Below are 22,651 nucleotides of genomic sequence, written 5' to 3'. Positions count from 1 at the left end.
TTCCATGCTTGGGGAAGTTTCTAATAGCCAACTCAAAAAAGTTAAGTTGACCTAATAAAAAAATTTCTTGAATAAGATACATTGATCAAAATATCATGAAGTCCAGCTGAAAGTTAACTTAGGATATCATTACCCCATTTTTCCAATGAAAATACCTTCAATTCACATTATGCACACAAGCCTCATATACATTGCATCGGAACAGTATTATTGGTAGCTTTTTCAACTCTCGCAATTCCTAATGAAAACTTCATATAAGGGATTGAAACTTCATCCCATATCTTTGCTGAATGCCTCGCGCTTGACAGGGTATGAAACCACTGCATAGGATCACCATTCTTGGAACCAAGTAATGTTAGGGACACAATGGCATTCATTAAAACTATTTGACTGGGTGGGTAGAGACACCAAAGTGATAATAGACCAATATGTAATAGTGTCAGAGCACCCCAAAGGTCCCTTAACAATCATGAATTTATCTATCCAATGGAAACTTTAATTTCCATCAATTTAAAACATAAGTGAGGTATCATCAATTTGAAACTTTAATTTCCATCAATTTAAAACATAAGTGAGGTATCATCAATTTTCAAAGTCCCCACTGATTACTAACTTCTTCCTTTTTATGTCTTTCATCAAAAAACTAAAAATTTGAATGGCTAATGCAGATTATTATCTTCTAAGATCTGAATCTGGGCCATTAAAAAACAGCTAATAAAGTTAATTATATCTCTATTGAAATCAGCTTCTAACATGTAGAGATTTACACTAAATTTCACGCAAAACTAAAAAGTTACACTAGGAAGTTAAAAGAAAATAAAACTAATGAGTTAATTAAAAGATTAACTAAAAACTTAACTTTACAATTTGACTTATTGTCTTACTCCCTTTGTCTGTCTATTCCCATTTCTCACTGAAACATTACTTTCAACTGAATTACATAGACTTTGCTATAAATGGTGCCAAAGAAACAAGAGCACAAGGTAAATCATTTCAAACTGTCTGTACATAATTTTCTTTTGAAATCAAGGCTGCAAAATTCAGGACACTAAATCGGTACACTTTTAAAACAATGCTAGAAAGCAAAATAGCTACACTCTCCCGATCACTATTCATGTTCATTTCAAGGATTTAGGTTTGCTAATATTACTAATGTATTTAAAAAATGATTGAATCAAGATACCAAAATCAAATTTTCATGCACAGGTCTATTGTATGTAGTTAGGTGCATGGAAAACACTTGAAATGATTTCCAGTGAAAAAATCTGAAAACCTAAACACTATAAACAACTTCCTATGCATAGGAAGTATAAATAATCATTACAATTCAACTTAATAGCAACAGATTACTCACCACATGTGTCAGTGAGCTGCTGCTGTGGATGTTCCTCACCAACACAATGATTTTCCCTTCTCACAGGCCAAAATATCCTCCGATGGTGGAGGCTAGCACCACTCCAAGAACAGCCAAGCAAATCATGATCATTATCTTCTTCTGCAAGGGTGGAAGTGAGATGCAGGGAGGAATTGAATGACAGGAGGAGTGAACTCCAACATGATATCAACACTGGCAAATTCAATTTTCACCACAACAATTGCTATTTGAGAATACTGTATGGTCATTCTAAAGACATGGAAGACCATCACAAACTTGGGAATCTCCAAATTCATCAGTTCAAATATTTCTATATCACACTCAATTCCACACAGTTTATCAGGCGAACTATTTGATGAGTAAAACAGCAAAGAGAAAAAAATGGACTTGTCATTTTAAGAGAGAGTAAAAAATGAAAGAAGGCATGTATAGAAATTTACTCAATTTAAATGTTCGCTAAGGCATACAGGTATTTTATGAGCAATAAAAATAATATCTGATGAAGTTTATATTCAGTGAATTTCTATTCAATTGTACTCTATTTTACAAAGGATCATGGAGATTAATCTTAATTGTGTGAAACAGCAAATGTCCTCAAGACTATATAGAGACTTCACACTATAAGCTCAGCGTAAAATAACAGGAGGAAGGGACTCTACACTTTATAAGAAATCACAAAAAGGCATTGAGTTGTTGAACAGCATGACTTGACCATAATAAGGCACAATATGAAACACTTCCTCTGTATCTGAAGAAAAAAGTGACATCAATTTAAAATTGTACTTTTGAGCTGAATGAGTAAAAATGGCAAAAATCGCAACTCAAAATTTGACCATCTACTCAACCTAGACAATTTCAAACTCTGCCATGAACAAGAAGTGTAATTGTTTTTGTATTTTATTTGCTGTCAATTCATGAGTAGCAGGTTACCAACTATTTAATTAATTATTCCATCATAGCGTAAGCTGAATTAATGAAGTCAAATCAAATTCAGAAGACAACTACAACAATAATTTGCCACGCATAAATGTTCTTTAGCATATGATAAGAGGCCAAAAGATTTACTGAATTAATGAAATTCTCACACTTGCAAATTCTCATAAACTACATCCACTTGTTCCACTAAGGAGGACATTCAATAGCACTAATAGAATGTAAATAGATGGGTATCTCAACAGATCGGTATGGTCTGCAGGATAACTCATTGAAAACAGAAACTAATTATCCAATCAAAAAGTAGATGAAGTCTCAGGCATGATTTTTCTAAAAAGAGATATCATGTTAATTTTGAATATATTTAGAACGAATGCTGTTAATACCAATTAAGTGAAAAATGTAAATTTATTATCATTAGGTTATAAATAACTGGAGACAGATTGTGATCATCACGCACATTATTATTATTAATGGTTCATACAGGTTATACTTTTCAAACTGAAATGTATTCTGCTTTATTTCTATGTTTAAAAAATAAACATTGGCAAACCACAAATGAATAGAAAAAGATGTAAATATAAATAAAAAATCACAGAAGATTGGATACCGACAATATTGAGAAAATTAACACAAAATAAGGATTACCTTTTATGATGACATTTCTCACTCCTGGGCTACGAAAGTAACCAACCACCTTCTCAAATAGGACCAATCTCATTAGCTAATTTGCCACAACATCCTTTAAACACTAACATGATATTTACAATTATAAATTACAGAGTATCTCACTTATGCCAAGGTATTCACCCAAAAATGTGTTAACCTTATGGGTTATCACAATACAATTAATTATTCAAAACAAAAGGCTCATCACAATGTTATTTTACAATAAAATAAGAATTAGCAGAGTAGGTACATTTCAAATTTAATAGTAGTTATGAATACTGCTGGGGGTTTCATGACAAGAATTAACTATGTAGCAGAGGAAATAACAAGTAATTACTCTCCTTGAACAGTCAAATATATCATGGAAAGCATGTTTCCAATTAAACACTGCATACAACAGTGAAATAAAATTTATAAAATCATCTAACAGCATGTTAGAAAGATATACAATGGAAAAATGGCTAATACTATTAATAATAACTAGGATGACCACCATCAAAAAAGTAATGAAGGATAACCAGATTTATTGTGCCAGCTTTGTAAGCACCCATCAAATATTTGGTTAATTGGAAAAGGATTTAATGAATTAAATAGTTCACATAATGGAAATATGCAGAAATAATTTCAAAAAAGATGATCCCTCTAAAAGCAATTACATTTAATCATAATAAATGCATCAATAAAAAACTATGAATTGAATACAACATAAAAAAACCAGCATAATATTTTACAGCTATCAGGTCAACAATTTTCTGCTATGCACTTCATGAATGGGAGGTTGATTTACTTCTAGACTCATCAAGGTTTTTTCCAGGATATAGAAAAAGGCACACAATTTGGGACGGGTGGTCACCCCATATGCCCTATTGTCTTGTTTAGGAAGATACTTTTTTTGCTGGTAGTATAGACTTAATACTAAACACAATATGTACACTATATTGCATGAACTGGATCAAAAATGTTTTCAAAAATTACTGTTTAAATGATGAAAATGTATGACCAAATGATGGATCACTGGTCAATTTGATTTTAATGTTAAGATACCTAATCAAATACACAGGAACTTTTGAACTCTCAACAGTGAAAAATGATGTCCAGAGCCAATGTAAAAAGTGAATAGTTTCCTGAAAACAACATGCTTCCAAATTATTGAAAATAATACTGCACTGAAGCCCATACACAAAGATAAAATTTCATTCTCTCTTGATGGTGGAAAAAGCATGCATCTGCCCTTTTGTAATTGACATGATTAAATCCTAACTCTGCCTTCAGGTATGCAATCTATTTCCTATAGTCACATACACTAGAATTTTCCAACGCACCATACACATTATCAAATAAATGAAAACATTCATGGACCCATTGAATATAAAAAGCAACATCCATAGAAAAATAATGATGAAAATAATATTAAAAAACTAAGACAATGCGACTACACTCATAAGTTCAAGGACATAAGCTTAAAAATAAATTACTTGAAAAATTATGGAGATGGTTCCAAAATTAAAAAAAAAACAAAACTTAATTTCATATAAAATAAATTTATTCACAATGATGTGTACAATAACAAGCTAAATAATTTGGTTTAACAAAAGATGAGATAACTATAGTGCATTAAGAAAGAAAATACTTAAAAAACCTAAAAATGAAATTCAAGTATTCAATAAAGGCTTAGAGGTAATGAATGAGATCCTCATTTGGGATATATACAAATAGGCATACCAAAAAAATAGGCATTATAATTGTGAAGAAAACACACACATTACTTGATATAATAATTTAAAATATAGGACTTCTGACTATGCAAATTAACAATAACAATTTGCATAACGTAATATTTCCTCTGTCAAACATGTTCCAAAAATCAACTAACACAGCACAATAAACATAGCAGCACAAGAGATAGGTTATGTGCAAATCATTATTTCAACAATGCTTAAGATTAGATAATTTCTGAACATGAGTTTCCATGAAATGCCTTTCAAACATTGAAACATTAAAATAACATTTCTCATACTTATTTTACAACTGTCAAATGCTGACATGTTTGAATATTAAAATAACCATACCTCAATAAAATAGGTTCAGTTTTCAACCATGTAATAAACTATCTTCTCCACTAAATATTCAAATATATTGACTTTCAATCCATCCGAACAAAGTTACAGCTTCATACTCTTTTCCACCTAACATCATTATTTCTTACACAAGTGTAATTAACAAGCTTAAGTGACCAAGAAAATTTCAAAAAGGCCATTATATCTTTCTTCTAAATGACACAATCAGGTGAAAACAGTCAATTGAAGAAGAAAGAATCATGCGTGGGGAATAAAAAGCACCAAATCAATGTACAACCATTACATGAGTGGAATGTTACTAACTTAATGATTTATGTATAAAACACAACCAAAACATTTACACAAGTATAGGCAGTCACTTCACACAAAACATCATATATTAGACTTCATATTAACACTCGAAGAATGGATGTTAAGATCATCAGATAGACTTATCAGATCTTTAGAAAACCTTCAAAAAGTTAGGTTGGATTTTTAATATTACTTCTTAACATTTAAAGAAAATGGATTTCTTGATATTACCTCTTTCATCTATATACTTATGTCCTGATATTTATATTAATTAGGCTTTGTGGCAATTTATTATAATTGTAAAATTATCAACTGTCTCTGAATACTTTTCAAAGTACAATTATTGCTTTTTTAATTCTAAAGTTATATTCCATAAGAATTTAGAAAGATTAAATAGTTGGGAAGACTAGGGAGATCAGATTGCACATGAATAGTAATTCATTTTAATATTTTTAGAAAATATAGCAAATAAAAACACCCACATTTAGTGTGAAAACACATTTTAACCTGGCATAACAAAAAATAATATCACTACATCTGACTACTAAATGCTAGTCCAAAGCTATGAGAAAATGAAAGTATATTGAGATTCCATACATTTACAGCTTCAGATAATATTTTATCTGTAGTACACAGAACGCAAATCATTTGATAGTAAAAGGGTGAGACAAAATTCTATACTATGAAAGAAGCAAGTACACAAATCCAATGTAACAGCAAAATACAAAAATGAATTCTGTATATTGCAGTTAGATAGCTGGATCAGAAAAACATCAACAGATTGTGTATACTTGTACATAGAGTTTGAAATACATAAATTTGTATACACCATAAATATATATATATATAAATACATAAACATTTACTGTTAACACCCATTCCTTTCATACATCCTACCCAGTCAAACTTTAACCATAACGGTTAATATATATTACATAAATCATCTATTTCACCAGGCTATGGAGAGTTGGTATTAACCTTTAAACTATTTATACTGCAAGAGAGATTCTTTGATACAATCTTTGAGAGATTTGAGCCAGATCTCTAAATTAGGCCTATTATATTTAAATTCATCTATGAATTTCCATTTCAAACTCAGAAAAATGACATTTTCAATTGATGGTTAGGATTATCTACACTACATTTATGCCTAGATGAAAATTCCATTACATTCTTTCCATACATGAATTATGTGCTCAAACAATCCAAAACAGCTTACATGGCACTATCTTACAATTAAATTCTTATTTGTCAAATAAAATTATTTCTTACATGTAGTTTACAAACCTCTTAAAATTGTAAGGAGGTAAAATATCAAAATTAATCAATTATCTTTCTGAAATACCATATTGACTGAGTTTTTTCATAAAAAAATTGCTTATCTAAAATTTTAAGCAAAATTTTAATATGCTGTCCTGATATACACAATTTTATTAGCACAATGCTGGCTGATGGCATAAATATTTTTAATGGCGAATGTGGGACAGATGAGGTAGGAAAATATTCTTTATCTATACTTGTACATGATAAAAAAATTATTTCTGGAGAAAAATATTATTACTGAGAAGCTAATCCAGCATAATTAAAAGAGCCTGATCATAAAGAAGGGTTTTGAATCAATCATTTGCATGCATGAAAGAGTAACAATTCAAGGTTTTAACACAATGTTGGCTTCAAAATCAATTCCATTCCATATGGCCAATTGGAAGAAAAGCATTTGGTTAAAACTAAGTGATGTTTTTTTTGTAAGCAAATTACAACATAGGAACCTTGTAAGTACACAAATGATAATGGAAAACTTAAAAAGAACACCCATTTATGGTGGCAGCATCTCATTGTCTGAGAGGATGTTAACTAGGATCAGCAAGTTCGTTTTACATCAACAGCAGCATTGGTGATGACAGCAGCAGCACTGGCAGCAGAAATGGCAGTCAATATTCACCATCTCATCATCCGAAGCTGACTGCCAGGATGATTACTAATATGGCTACTACTACTACCAGGCACACTATGATGAGAATCTTTTTCTGTGGAAATAAGATGGTGGAGAGGATCAACAAGGCAGGAAACACAAAAGGTTGAGGAGAAAAGGTTTGTGGAACACAAGTTGAGGAAAGGCAAACAAGGGTCCGGCAAGGAGGTGAAGGGAAGGGGGGGACAAACACAAAATTAAAAACAAAGCACTGGAGACTGGCACTGAGTAGCAATATTGATTGCTTTATTGTTTATTCATTGCAGCCTCAAGAAATGAGAATGATTGATTACTTTGACGACTATATGAAGAGTATTGGGATGTAAAACTGATGCAAGTAGAAATTCTCTATTAATTGAATCAGTTCTCTTTCTCATGAGGCATGCAATCATGAACATATGAAACCAGATCAATGCATAAAAAATGTGAAAGTGCTCTAGCAAAAGAGTGCATTATTTCTGTGTGTGCAAAGGTAAGGTTACGATGCAAAAATAAAAATTAGCATCCATTTTCAGTAATCATAATAATTCTCCACAAAAAGTGGAATTTACAATTTGCACAAGACAATTTGCATAATGGAGCTCAGCAGGAATATTTTGGCATTACTTGAATAGCCGTGCATAAAATGACCACTTCATGTCCACAATGGCTAACCATTGGAAAATGAACCCTCAAAGGAAGATTCTGAACAAAGGATAATTATTTTAGATTAAAAAATCAATTTTACCATCTTAGAACTAAGGGAAAGAAATTTCAAATAAACATCGATGCACTAAGTAATCAGTTTTATAAGTTATAATTCATCAGTGTAACTAGTTCAAAGGAAAAGGGAACCTTGAAAATATTGTGCTGACAACAAGACAATTTGCCACTGTTTGACTGTATGCAATAGTTAATTATAAACTTTCAAGGCCAATGGTTAGACACTTGTGACATATAAGATACGCATCTTAATTATTTTTCCAATCTTGAAATCAAGAGTTACTCATATGAAAAATATGCCAGGTCACAACTTACAAGTTTCCAAGGTAGAAAATTTTGGGTAAGGAATACATCTGGCCAACATGTACTAAACAGGCATGCGATGTTGGTACTAACCTGTAGTGATGTTGGTGCCACTTGGGCTGTTAGTGACACTTCTGTTAAAAAAAATTGAGAGACTTGTGACAAAAGATACTAAATTTACTTCTTGTTATTCATTGGTTAAAGAATTCAAAAATAGAATTACGTATTTGAAGGACGAACAAAGACTGTATGTATTTATTTTCCAGATAAGAAGAAAACATGGAAAGCGAAGGCACAGCTGTGACTTATGTTTTTATTGTCTTACCTGGAAAAATGAAGAGATAAATGCCTTAATTTGCAATAAGTCATCAACAGAATGTGCCAATAATTAAGAGATACTAAATTATCTGTAAATAATGAACAGAAAGATAATCACAAGAAAATATAATTTTTTACAATCATGCAAAGCTATGAGGCAGAGCATAAATTGCTTAGAACTGTGAAATAATTAACTAGGTATATGATGATGTAAACATATTGAAGTAAGGTGCACGAACTACAAAGACAATAAAAAATTACCAAGAAGTAATAAAAATTACCTTCTGATTAGATGAACAAATACACCATATATCTACTGACCAATTTACGAGTATAATCTGAGTTAGGATTTCCGACCCGAGTCTCCAACAGACATCACTATCCCATCTTTTTACTTTTTATATGGCTGAATAATATATAGTTTATTTTGCCCAGCAAAAACGCAGAAAAAGATATTATCTTTAGGACTGAAATATATCTTTCCATTAATATGCAAGTAATTTCAAAGGTGAAAAATGGCTAAAGAAGGAAAAGGTTAATGTGGTCCTCATATCAGAAAAGAGGTTTAAGTAAATTAAGGACTATAAAAACAAGTCTTTCTCCTAATTTATGGTTCCTCAATGAAAAAATCATGACATCTAGGAAAGTATCAAAATATTAAAAAGGGTAACTCAAAAAAAGTAACAAAAATTCCAACTTGCATTGCAACAATATCATTCTTACAACTCAGAATTTATCTTCCTGTAACTAATAACTATATAAGATATCATTCAAATATTGTGATTTTTTTATGATCATACTATTAAGCATTAGTGCTTTTCTCAGAAAATTAACTTTTTTAAATACCTCCTGATTTAATAATGCTTAACTCATATAGTTAGCAGCTAATTTTCCTAAAACACTGATCAAATGTGTTGGAGGCGTAAGATGGGTTGAAAGTAAGGAGACCTAAATCAAAAGTATGTGGCAATCCCCTACTAGCACATTAATCAAGATATTGAAAATGTACAGCCAAGGCTAAAATTTAAGATGACCAGAATGGATTTTGAAAAGGGAGTGGATTCATTAAATGTGATTCAGACCCAATGCTGCTCAGTTACTAATGAAAGCTAAAAATTATCCTAATATCTCACATTAGAAAAAAATTGTGTAGAACAAAAAATCTAGGAATCATTTAATTTAGATGTATAAAAATAATTTTTTTGATGGAGTCATGATATGATAAATTTTTTTATGTACATAGACTTGAGGAACCATGACTTCAGAGTCTATAACAGCATTCTAATTGACTTTACCATGGCAAAAATGCTAGTGAAGTGACAGTATTAAACACACACTCACACACACAATCTCCAATAGAAGTAATGTGAAATGTTCTGATCATGAGCTTTTGAAAGAATTGAAGAAATGATAGGTTAAAGAAGAGAAAAAAGAGAAGTAAAGCACTCTAATGAGATTAAAAAGTATGTTCCATGAGCATAAAACACCATTTTCTATGGAATTCAAATAAAAATGTACACAAACCTTACCTTTCTTGCCTTAGTTTGATAGCCTTCAGCCAACCTGAGTTCTCCTCCTGCATCCGCCACATAATTCACCGAATGAGCCACATGGTACTCAATCCGGTCCACCAACTCACCCTAAACACGCACATTCATACACAGACACAACACACACATGCCCACAACCATGGATTACAGGAAAGGAGAGAATGGGTTATGGACAGAAACAATACACAAGATTTTAAAAAGAGAGAATAGAAATGGCATGAAGTATAGACATGTCAATTGTAGAGATTTTCCAAGTATAGAATAAAATGAAAAGTTCACAGAGAAACAATGTTTGAAGTCACACCAGAAAGTTATTGAGAACGAAAGATGATACATCATATATTTCATCATGACATGTAATTACAAAATTGAATAGAAGAAGGAGATTTTGATTAGATTTATGGAAAAAAAGATACCACCCTTAAAGGAATCAGATGAAAGAGAGGGTAGGGTTAATGAATGAGATGAGGAGAATAAGGAAACATGAACACATCAAAGATTCATTTTTAGTGCAGCCGACAGGAGAGTTTTACCATCAACATATTAAGCACACATAAACCACAACACATTATAAACATAAGCGCACACCAATTAATCCAAAGTACCATTTTTTGACACAAACAAAAACACACCAAAGAATGAGTTCCATATAAATAATGCAAGCACATATCAAATTGACATACGGGTATATGCCAATAGCACAGCAAATGCCACAATGACAACACAGAGTTGGCCATTTAGTATGAATACAGGAAAGAGGAGCAGAGATTGGTCCAAGAGATATATGGTTATCAAGAATCAATTTCATTAGATTTTATGTGTTAGTTGATGAGTGAGAATGTCATTTTTTGTATTGAGAAAAACAAACAAAATACATATTAAAACCATTTAGGTAAGGATAAGAGGGTTAAGTTTACACATATTTGAGATGTAAAACACACCAACCCAGGAAAATTTTAAGTCAACAATAATGATTTTAAAATGCAATATAAAATAAAAATGAGCCCATTAATTGTTTAACAAAAATGTTATACCAAATCAGCCATGAATACCAAATTCACCAAAAAGTTATAAATGGATAACCACGTTAACAATGATTAAAATAAATTTTCAGTAAAGAAAATCAGATAAATAAAGCAAAAGGTTATTCGATGAAACATTTAATGTTAGAATACAAGCAGATGTTGTATTAATGACAGAAGGCCGAGTTGAGGGTTAGAAATAAGAGAATAGAGAGAGAAACAGAGAGAGAGAAAGAGGAGAACATACATTAGTCTTGCTTAGCCTATTAAAAATAAATCTTAGCTTAAACCCAGAATGGGATGGGTGTTTTGATGATGGTTGGGAGGTCCTGCAGGTAACGACGACAAAAATGTTGATAATAACAATTATTACTTACCCGCCTGGCTTTACTTTGATACTTCAATGCTTTCTTAGTATCCTGAGTTGCAGTCTGTACGTAATCCACAGCATGCTCTACGTGATACTCAATGCGATCGATCATTTCTCCCTGGTCAGAGGCAGCACAGAAGATATCACAGGCCGAGGATATATATGTTTAAGGATTTGTTAGGACCCAGAGTGATAGAAAAAAGAGGAAGGAGAAGAGGGAGGTAAGGAAAGAAAGTGTTAGTCTGAAGCAGCACAATCCACAAAGAAGGCCAGTTCCCAAAATCCAATAATAATTTTGCTAAACACTCAACTAGGCACTATTGAATTAGTTAGCAATAATTTTGATTATGTTAAAATTAGAATAAAAACCTTTTGGAAATATATTCTTTAGTTAGCACTCTCCCTGTAAAATCTATAAATTAACGTTCCAAAGAGCATCAACTGACTTGTTATAAATATTATTAGATGAAATTTCTTAATACAGTTTTTTGTAGAGTAAGTACAACAAAAAGTAACTACAAGTTTTAAAACCCACCGATTGATGGCATGATTTCTACTATAACACTGAGTACTTCACCAAAATTTACTATAAACATAATGATGGGGCTGTCAGAATACTCAAAATCTGTTTACAATAATATATCACTAATGGCCCACAAGTATTAATAATTTCTATCAATGGTTTCTGTTGATAAACTTCTTTCATTAACTTACTGTTAAAATAGGAATACACATACTAAATATTATGATGATTGAGTCTCATAAAAATATATACAAAATGTCAATTAAGGTATAGGTTATTACCATGATAATAATCAGTGCTTACTGGCAACTTCCTGCATAGTTATGGGAAAATAAATCATTGGCAGGATTAACTTATTTTATGGATTTAGATACAGGAATTTCACTCTAGTTGGTTTAGGCGATAAAACATGAAAATTTTCACATTAAATTAGAGCATGCAATTAAGTCAAATGCACTCGTCAACAACCATTATTTTTTCTTTATAGCTACGATAAACCATAAAGCCGAGTTCAGCGGATGTTAATGAATTAGCATCTACATGGTTCATCTCTAGTACTATTTATATTGTGACAAGTAAACACTCCATCACCAATAATGGAGACCAGTGAATATTTCTTTACTAACATACAATACCCAACTACTTTATCAAAATCTGATTAAAAGGCAAGCAGGATTAAAATTTACTCACATAATACTACACACAAAACTGTTGTAAGTTTTTCTCATTTGCAACTTCCATAGTTATACGTTAAGCTCCAGAGTAAGTCTTTGCATTGCAGACAGCCAGTTTTTCTGCCAATTAGATGGATTTGAAATGGAATACATAGGCTAACATTTTATCACATTCAACTTTTTTATAGTCATAGTGACCACAAGCGTTTACTTTTTTGACAGATGGAAGTCTTTGAGTGAAGAATGTGGTAATCATCATAAAAAGCAAACTATTTTAACAGAAAATGTAATGACTTTGTATGTGCAGCAGAGCTTTTTTCATTTGAACTCAAACTGTCCAAAATTTGAATTTACACAAGGTGATGACTTAGGCAGATAGTGACACATGCATATTTGCAGGCAAGTAAAATCGCATGCATGAGTGAAAACATGGCAAGGATCTTCCACTTATTTCAGGGTACACAAAATCTACGACATGAAAATTGTGTGGATTATCTGTTTCCATCAAATAAAACATTATGAGAAGCTATTAATTTCTTTCCCATGGTCAGAGCACTCATAACAATTTACAAGGTCACAAGAATGACTGTCTTCATTTGATCAGATTGCCTAGTGTACACATGTTGCATAGGAGTGCGAAGGGGACAGAAGTTAGTCAATTAGAGTTCGTGCACACTAAAGCCTGACTAGCTAATAAAGTGATCGAATGTTCATGATACTAGGATGGATGATAGGACCAGAGAAAATATCCAAGTGAGTTACATGGGGAAAATGGGGGGCTTAAGGGTCTATAAATTTGTCAAGTTAACTTTGTGAAGGGTCGAGGTAGTCCAGCGATAGAGCATTGGACTACAGACCAAAGGCCCCGGGTTCAATTCCCGCACAAGCCTCTCAGGGCACCTGCAGCTCCACCCAAGCTTTTGATTTTTCGGGAACCAGATCTTCCTAGGAAACCATAACTGGCACAGGGAAACGAACTGGCTCCCCTACCCTGATGTGTGAATTTCACACACCATCGGGCTTAGGACTATATCATCACCTACCAAACCAACCTTCGGGGTGATTACTGTGTCTATGGTTTTTTTGGAACTTTGTGTGCTTAATGGACTTCACTAAATCATCACAGACATATATTGGCAATCCTGACTTATCAGGAAATTCCAAATCATTTACTTATTTTTTTAAATGAACTCCAAATGAGCTGCAAAACGGCTTCAAATTATCAAACTTTAAACTAAGAAAATTCAAATTAAATGTAATTTTTGACATTGCTTCTAATGGAAATGTTAAGGAGAATAATGACAATTTGAATAACTCAACAGTAGGTATTCCCTGTTGATACTGAGTTCAGTTAACATAATATTTGCATATATAAGAGGAGCCCATTGTGAATGTGTGTATTCACATAGTGGGACCAAATTTCCAGCTTTAACATTTCTGTGGATGCATATCTTTATGATTACATTCAACTAGTGGAGTTTTGAGAGCAGGAAATACTGTATAAATGACCCTATGTCAACTTAATTCAGCATTTTCAATAATTAACCAACCTAATCCTAGTATCACATCTCTAGATGAAGGATAACTAAGGGATAAAGTATTCAAGTTATCCATTATTTTTTGCAAATCCTTCAAGCATATGTGATGGCTTACGTTAATTTGAATCAACTTTGTAATATTCCACACAATTCTTTACTATCCCAACAATGGTTTCAACATGTCAGCACCACTGTCAAGGACAACAAGGAATAGGAGTAATAAATAACTCATAATTAGTAAATTTTTCTTCGTACTTCTTACTTTTAGTAGCTTTAAGAAAGAAATATTTATGCTTATAGTGTATAATTTATTTTGTATCTTTTATATCAGCTTCCTCACCGTTTTCAATTAATTTACATTATATTTCAAGTTAAACTCATAGTATTACGAGGGTCATCCGGAAAGTAGTACCCGTTCGTGCCGCATGAAGTGCTGACGACGCGAGTAGCCGCTGGACGAGGTCAGATAGCTTCAGTGGCTTGTCTGCCTTCTCTGAGCCAAGTTGCGTGACGCTAGCATTGCCTGTGTTGTTTCTGTGATTGTTTACAATGTTTAAAAAAATTGAGAACGCCGCCAGTTGTGAAGTGAGGGCAGTGATTAAATTCCTCAATGCAAGAAACGTTCGCCCATGTGATATTCATCGCCAATTAAAGGAGGTGTATGGAGACAATGTAATGGACGAGTCGTCTGTTCGGCGGTGGTGTCGCAACTTCAACATGGGGAGGGGGAACACACACGACGATGAGCGTTCGGAGAGACCGTCTGTCATTACAGACCAACTGGTGAGCTCAGTTGACGAATTCGTGAGGAACGATCGGCGCATCACAATTGATGACATCTGTGAGCATTTTCCCAATGTTTCTCGAACAATTGTTCATGAAATTGTTAAACACCATCTGCATTATGCAAAAATTTGTGCAAGATGGGTCCCTCGCGTATCTCAATGAGCTGGCGGCGAAGGACTATGCAGCAGGAATACAGAAACTTGTCACACGTTATGACAAATGCCTTAATTTGCTTGGAGATTATGTTGAGAAGTAGTTTAAAGTATCCTCTTTCAAATAAATTTTTTTATGTTTGTTAATATTTACTTTTGTCTTTTTATTTCACGAACGGGTACTACTTTCCGGATGACCCTCGTACAATAAGTGCCTCTGTTTTTCTGATTACGATTTTTTAGTCCAAGTTTTACAGGGAATATTTTATGTTTTTGTAACAGTTATTCAAGCACAGTATGCAAATATCACACTAAATTTCTGAAAATTGTTAAAACTATTACATATTGTTTATGCTTTTGTCATGTTGAAGACAATACCATAATTAAGCTGACAACTATGCTTGACAAGTCAGGTTGGGACCCAACTTGGTCTTGACTTTACTATAGTAATACACAATAACACATGACTTTGAATTTATCATTATGTCACCAGGAGTGTGTAAACACCATATTCCTTTCCAAACGGGGAATCGAGATGGTGCGGGGGCTAAGGTACTGGCTTCCCACCCAGAGGGCGCAGGTTCAAATCCCGGCGGTGTTGAATATTTTTCCGAGGTGTCTCGATCCCTACTTGAGGTGCTTTGTGGAGGGCACTTTGAGTGAGTAGAGTACGCGGTCCGTCGAATGGGACGTTAAACTGCGGACCCCTTGGCGCCTTTTGTAAAGAGTAGGCTAATGCCGACGCCGGGTTTTTCTACACCCTTCATCCTTTCCTGTCCATCCCCTATGGCGCAAAGGACCTCAGTTGTCCGTCGCCTCACCTAAAAACTACTACCACTCCTTTCCAAACTAATGTGAAGCCAATGCTCTGTTAGCTAAACTGTCTAGCTGTTTGCATACTGATGTCATATGCATACCAGACAAATTGGTTGCTTATCAGCCTATTCATCACAACATTGTTTTTTGGGTTAAATTTATGGAAACATTTTTTAAAATATCTTACCTTATTAAAGAAAAATTCTACTGAGAAATGGTTCACTACAAAACTATTAAATAAACGTGGTAATTCACCTAGGGTGACTCCTATTGAAGCTGTTCTACATAATACTGTCGGAATAAGAAAGTATGGGAGTATTTTTCTATAAATATCTAAAATATACTGATTCAGATTTTTTAATCCGAGAGTTACAGGGTATTATTGTGTAATTTTTTTCCTGTTGTAATATTAATGGTCACAGCAATATAATCTTGTCAATGGTTTTATTTGTTGAGCATTTTTAACTTGGCCCAAATATTAAAATGAAAACAATTAAGCACAAAATTATCCTGTTAGCAAGTAGCTTAGTAAAGTTATATGAGTATTGTCCCACCATTACCATCATACTTTTCATGAATTTGAGCTTAACTTAAAATTATGGTGAAATGAGATGTTTCCATTTTATTTTTCATTGTCTCTCTTAGCAGTAAATCATCATACAAAGATAAAACATTTCTTGTATTTCCGTAAAAATATTTGCAACTAAGTTCAATAGGATTGTGCCACTTCAATCATTAAAGCTGCTTTAAGTTTTCACCACACTTTGCAAGACTAAAGTAATTAAAATACTATTTCAATACCAAGTAGCTCAGCAATAACCCAATCTTGTTGATACAATGTACAAAAATGTTTTTTATTCAGCCCCAGTAAATATTCGAATAGCCTTCAGGAATTGACCAATGGTCTTCATTGAAATATTTTACATACAGAACTCAAATGAGCTTATGGCTTTTAGTTTATTCAGATAGCCATGCAAGGAGCAGCCCAAAAAAATGTTGAAAAATCAAATAACCAAATGTGGATTTTTAAAATGGAAAAATTAAATGATCAAATATGGATTTTGAATGGGAAAAATTATAAGCAGCTATTAAAATGATTTTAATCATCATATAAAAATTTATTTTAATTGTTAAATGTGAGGGGATTAACCTTCAAAAATCAGGAACATGGTAATGATTAAATGCTTTCAAAAAGCCAATACACTAACCAACTGGCACCAACCACACAATTGTTATTTATTTCTCTACTTTCTGCAACATGCACAAGGAATTCAACACAAAAGCTTTCAGAAAAGGAATCAAGGTAACATAAAAGGCCCTCTTCTTTCCAAACATTAGGTAAACAATGTTGAAAGAGTTCATACCAATGTGCTAAGGAAAAATGAACTACTAATGAGGATTGAAAACGAAGTAATGAAAACATAATTTTTGTCTAAAGTCCTCCCATCCATACTAACTCAAAATCACCCAAACCATACTTGGGGAAACTTATGCAAAAAATAATATTATCCACAAAAATATTAAATGCTGCTCTTCATTAGGATAACACAAATTTCATTATATTTAAATATTTAAATGCCAGTAAAATTTTTCTAGATACTGAATATGACATATGCTTTTAATGCCATGTTTGCATATATGTAGAGTAGTCTGAAGGACTCGTCTTTAAAACATTTAGAGTACAAACTAAAAAAATCAATTTTTTTTAAAACAGAATTAAGATAATGAATTTGATTCAATTCTCACAGAAGTGAGTAACATACTGAAATAAGAGTGAAATAATAATACAGTAACACATCAAAATCCAACATAAAACCCCAATAATGACAATACTTAAAAACTTTTACTCTATACTTCAATAAGGAAAGTTAGTGCCATTTACAAGAAGTATCAATATAATTAAAAATGTAGAAAAATGCCTGACAGCAAAAAATTAGAACCACCTGCTGTTAGCCAGGTGGGTTCATTATGTATAGTTACAAATAAATTCAACATGCATTGGAGTTTTTCACTTTGAATTGTTTGTTGATCCGACAATGGCATTAACTTCCCAGCAAACTTTAATTAGGAACTAAAAATTGAGGCTTTTTTGAATAACAGGCAAAAAAAACACTATACGCTGAATTGCATGCAGTGACACACTAAAGTTACTGAGGAACTACTTGCTACATTTACTTCATAGCTACATGACAACATGGTCCCTAGACCTTTCAAGAGAAAGGCAAAGGCAACATTTAATTTTCATTATGATAGTAACTTTCTTATTTTCATTAGGATTTGACAAAAAAGTATAACAAGTTATAAAATGACACTGATCAGAATTCAAATTCTATGACCAAATTAATATATACACGTCTTTCTGGTTACACTTTCCAGAAAAGCATTGCAATGGTTCCTTCAGATGATATTAATAGAAGTTGAGCACAGATAGGCAATTTGATATGATTAACTGAGAGAAATTTATTTGCTAGAATCAGGTAAACTTTCCCCTGGTGGCTACTGATGTTAAGACCATAGTGCAAGTAAGTACTTCTGATAAAATTAGAATATAAAATTTCCCATACATAACATAATCCACTATCATCTCATGCCTCTAATGATCATTACTGATTTTTGCAAAATAAGTTCCATTAGAATTATTATTAATAACTTGATTGTACATGAAAAAGAATGGTGACACCATTCAAGCAAAAAACTAGCTTTCTTAATAAAATGCAGTATAACCTGGAAGGTGAGACTACCCTCAAAATAGGCAACCTTTTGGCAAGGCAATGCTTGACCATGAGGGATGATGCTCTCTAGCCTGTACTGCTGTTATCTAAAACTTAGCAGTATGTTGAAATAAAATGCGGGCACAACAGGCAAAAATTGAAAACAAAGTCTAACAAAGATTTTAAAACCTCCCCAGAAAAAATTACCATTGGAGAGTCCCTGATGGTACTTACAATATGTTTATACGATTAGTATAAACAAACTATGAGAGCATCCCTCACTTTCTAGCAAGAGCATTTGGCTTCTTGAGGTGATTCAACACACATTTAAAAGTTGTATATTCAATCTTTTGAGCAAAGTTCTATACTATTGCATGAAGGACATTGTTCATACACATATTTTAATTTGTTCAATTTTTTAAAACGAAACTGGTCCATTTTTATCATATCACAGCGAAAATATTTATTCCATGATTCGGAGAAATCTAGATGAATGAAATAGCAAAATTGAAAGCAATTATGATGGATAAGATACACAAATAGATCCCATTCCTGATACATATCATTTTAACGCTTAAATATATCATTGTAAAAGAAAATTTTTTTAAACTTAAAATTAACTACAATGACCTATGGTTAAATATAAAAAAACGTTTAATTGACCTATTTTGGACACAAACTTCATAAAATATTCCTAGTAATTAAACCTACAATAATTAACTTGTTGCCATTATGTATGCACCCAGTCAAATATTCATTGACATGGCTTATATTACCAACAAATATCCAGAAACAATTGCAAATGAGTATAAATGAATACATTTTAACAGTTAAAAACTGCTTTTACTATAAGAACTTCAACTTGTCACACTTTCAATTTAGATCATAATACTCTTAATTTTAGTACCTTAACTTCAGAGATAACAAATAAAGGGATACAAATTAGCTGCAAATATATTCTTATTATCAGAAACTAGAATATGAGCAGCATAAATGTTTAATTAACAAAAATTTACAAGACCATATATATTTTCCATTACCTGACTTTCGACTAACATTGCCATGTCCATAAACATATCATGCAGCTCTCGAATAGAATTCTCCAATTTTATGATGTCAGCATGTCGAGCTTCAATGTCAGCCAATGTCTGCTTTGCCTGTTGGGTTTCCATTATTATCTGAAACCAAAGTAAAATTGCATTAAAATGTTTTCTGTCAAGGAAAATAAATTCAATTTAACATACACTGCAAATATTTTACTTAAAAAATATTTACATGAATGGCTCAAGCAATATGTTTCTATCTGATGTAAATCCCTAGCATTGTGGCCAACAAGATATAGAAGATCAGTATGCATTAAACTCATTATTAGAAGTAAAATAAGATTGACACAAAATATTCTGATATATCCAGGACAACTAAGAATTTGATTTCTGGATGTGCATTACTTTGGTAATTATTTATATGCTACAAATATTTTAGATTGAGATGTTTGTTGAGCATTAACTTTAAATTCAAAACATATTTTCAAGATGCATATTATTCATTCAAAAAATTTTGATGCATAATATAAATTTCCTTTTAAATATGAACCATACTTCAGGAGGAAGGTACCACACTTCTGGCGGCAATAGGAGATGTGATTTTGAACATTTTTTCTCCTATGAACATATTCACGGAAACCCAGATACAGAGCTATGGCAATGCAAGCATTTATTCAAGCACACTTTGTACTCCCACAAATATGCATAATTGTTGCCGAATACAGTCACAACAGATGGGTGATTTTTATGCATTTTAGGAAACATGAATGTTAATAAAAAAGGGGATTTATTCCATTTATCGGTCACCATTTTCACTATAGCATCCTGAAATCACAAGTTCCCTATTTCCTGATAAAAAGTTAATTCCGGCAATAACTTCTGATGTGTCACAGTAATGAAGAATATGAAGTCAACTAATGTTCCAAATACACATTATTCAAAAAATATTGGAATGGAAATAAAAATTCCTTTCTAATGACGGTTAGGTCAATGCTTTATCCCAATTTGAAATGAAGATATGGCTACTTCTATGATATTCTAAAACACAAAGTTAGGGATTACCGGTCCATAACCAAGTATATTATGTCCATTAGTGTAGAGATGAAGAAAAAATTGGATTTTCAATGGGATTATTGAATACTTACTTACATAACGGTCTGCACCAGAGAAATCTATCTCCTAGCACATATAGTAACTAGGGTCAATTATATCAATTAGACAGGAAATCTAATAATGTTTGTCTGGCATGGAGGCATCAATATCCATGAATATCTGAGTAATTGAACCAAAATACATATCGATTCTGATTGGGATGGGAGCTTTTTTTAAAAATTATAATAACCTTTTTCCTAATTAAACCTTAAAGAAATGAGTATTATTTTTTCATACATGAATTTCTGTAACACTCCTATGTTAAATCTAAATATTAATACTTTATAAATACTTTTGGCACAATGGATGGCCTAATTTCCAGATAAATGCTATTTGATTCAATCTTTTACAATTATCTCTTCTGAATATTCCTCTAAGATTATAATTACAAAATTCAATGCAAATCTCAGCTCCATTATAATTATGGAAAAATAATTATCTTACTCCTTGGGTGAACACAGCTGGGTTTCCTTGCTCAAGCATCTCTTCTAGTTCCTCATTAGTTGTCGACCTGCCAGCTGTAATTGTTATTGTAGATTAGTATCTCTTATAAGGTGCAAAGGTTAAAATTTCATTAACAATAACATGAGATTCATACAATTAACAGGAAAGCATCAGCTGAACTTACTTATTTCCAAATGCCGCTGTATCCGGCCTTTACATCGCTCTCTGTAATCTGTTTGTGTTCGGTTATATTCTGTCATCACCTCAACAAACTTCCGAGATAACGTAGAATGCTGCGTTTTCCTAATTCTTAAATCAGCTGATGACTTATTAGTATGTTCTTCTTGCTCAATATTTTGCTCTATCACTGCAAAGATAAAAGTATTCTATTAATTATACAATTATGGGATTAGTATATATATGTATATGTGTATACATGTATACATATATGCATACATGTATATATGTATACATGTATATGTATATGTGCATACATATATGTATACATGTGTGTATGTGTGTGTGTGTATATATATATACATATATATACATAAATATATACATATATATATACATATATATACATATATATATACATATATATACATATATATATACATATATATACATATATATATACATATATATACATATATATATATACACATATATACATACACACACATATATATATACACATATATACATACACACACATACATACACACACACGTATGTAAGTTAGCACTAGTGGACACAGACAAAAACACGAACACACACAAAAAAGAAAAGAAACTCACTAGGTTTTGAATTTTCGGTGGTCCAAGACACCTTTCTCAAGGAAGAGAAGGACCTACATTCTTGCTTGAGTTTTGGGAAAACTTACCTTTTAATTTGGTACGGACTTTATTGGCAGTTTTCTTGATGTCAATCATGAGGTCCTCCAGCTCCTGTTTGACCTCTGTAAAGAAAAATTGAGAAGCATTAGTAATTGCCAACAAAAATAAGTCTAAAAATTAAACTTCCATAATGACATTGGAATTTTACATTATTTTATTTGTAAATGTGATAAAAATATTGTGCTCATTAGCAATTTACAAATATAGTAAACACAATTTCATGACTTTAATGTTCCAAGAGTACTTAATATGTCTGGAGTCCTAAGAAATGGGAAACTTGTATCACTCAAATTACCCAGCTCGTACATATCCATGAGCATATTAATAATT

At 32.2% G+C, this 22,651-nt stretch overlaps 1 protein-coding gene across 1 annotated transcript in view; it reads right to left on the bottom strand.

Moving 5' to 3' along the window:
* Positions 1-22,377, bottom strand: part of Syx1A (Syntaxin 1A) — a 30,537-nt gene extending 8,160 nt beyond the window's left edge. The window contains exons 1-6 of the mRNA XM_071588620.1: positions 22,309-22,377; positions 21,607-21,789; positions 21,423-21,496; positions 19,824-19,961; positions 11,591-11,701; positions 1,355-1,495 (exon numbers count right to left, since the gene is read on the bottom strand). Coding sequence (XP_071444721.1) covers positions 1,415-1,495; positions 11,591-11,701; positions 19,824-19,961; positions 21,423-21,496; positions 21,607-21,789; positions 22,309-22,357 — 636 coding nt within the window. The 5' untranslated portion in view covers positions 22,358-22,377 and the 3' untranslated portion in view covers positions 1,355-1,414. The remainder of the gene's footprint in view (positions 1-1,354; positions 1,496-11,590; positions 11,702-19,823; positions 19,962-21,422; positions 21,497-21,606; positions 21,790-22,308) is intronic.
* Between the last annotated feature and the right edge of the window lie 274 nt (positions 22,378-22,651).

Source organism: Hetaerina americana, unplaced genomic scaffold, assembly GCF_022747635.1.
Source record: "Hetaerina americana unplaced genomic scaffold, ioHetAmer1.1.p SCAF_3, whole genome shotgun sequence".
NCBI lineage: Eukaryota > Metazoa > Arthropoda > Insecta > Odonata > Calopterygidae > Hetaerina > Hetaerina americana.
This window is presented reverse-complemented; position numbering and strand designations above follow the sequence as displayed.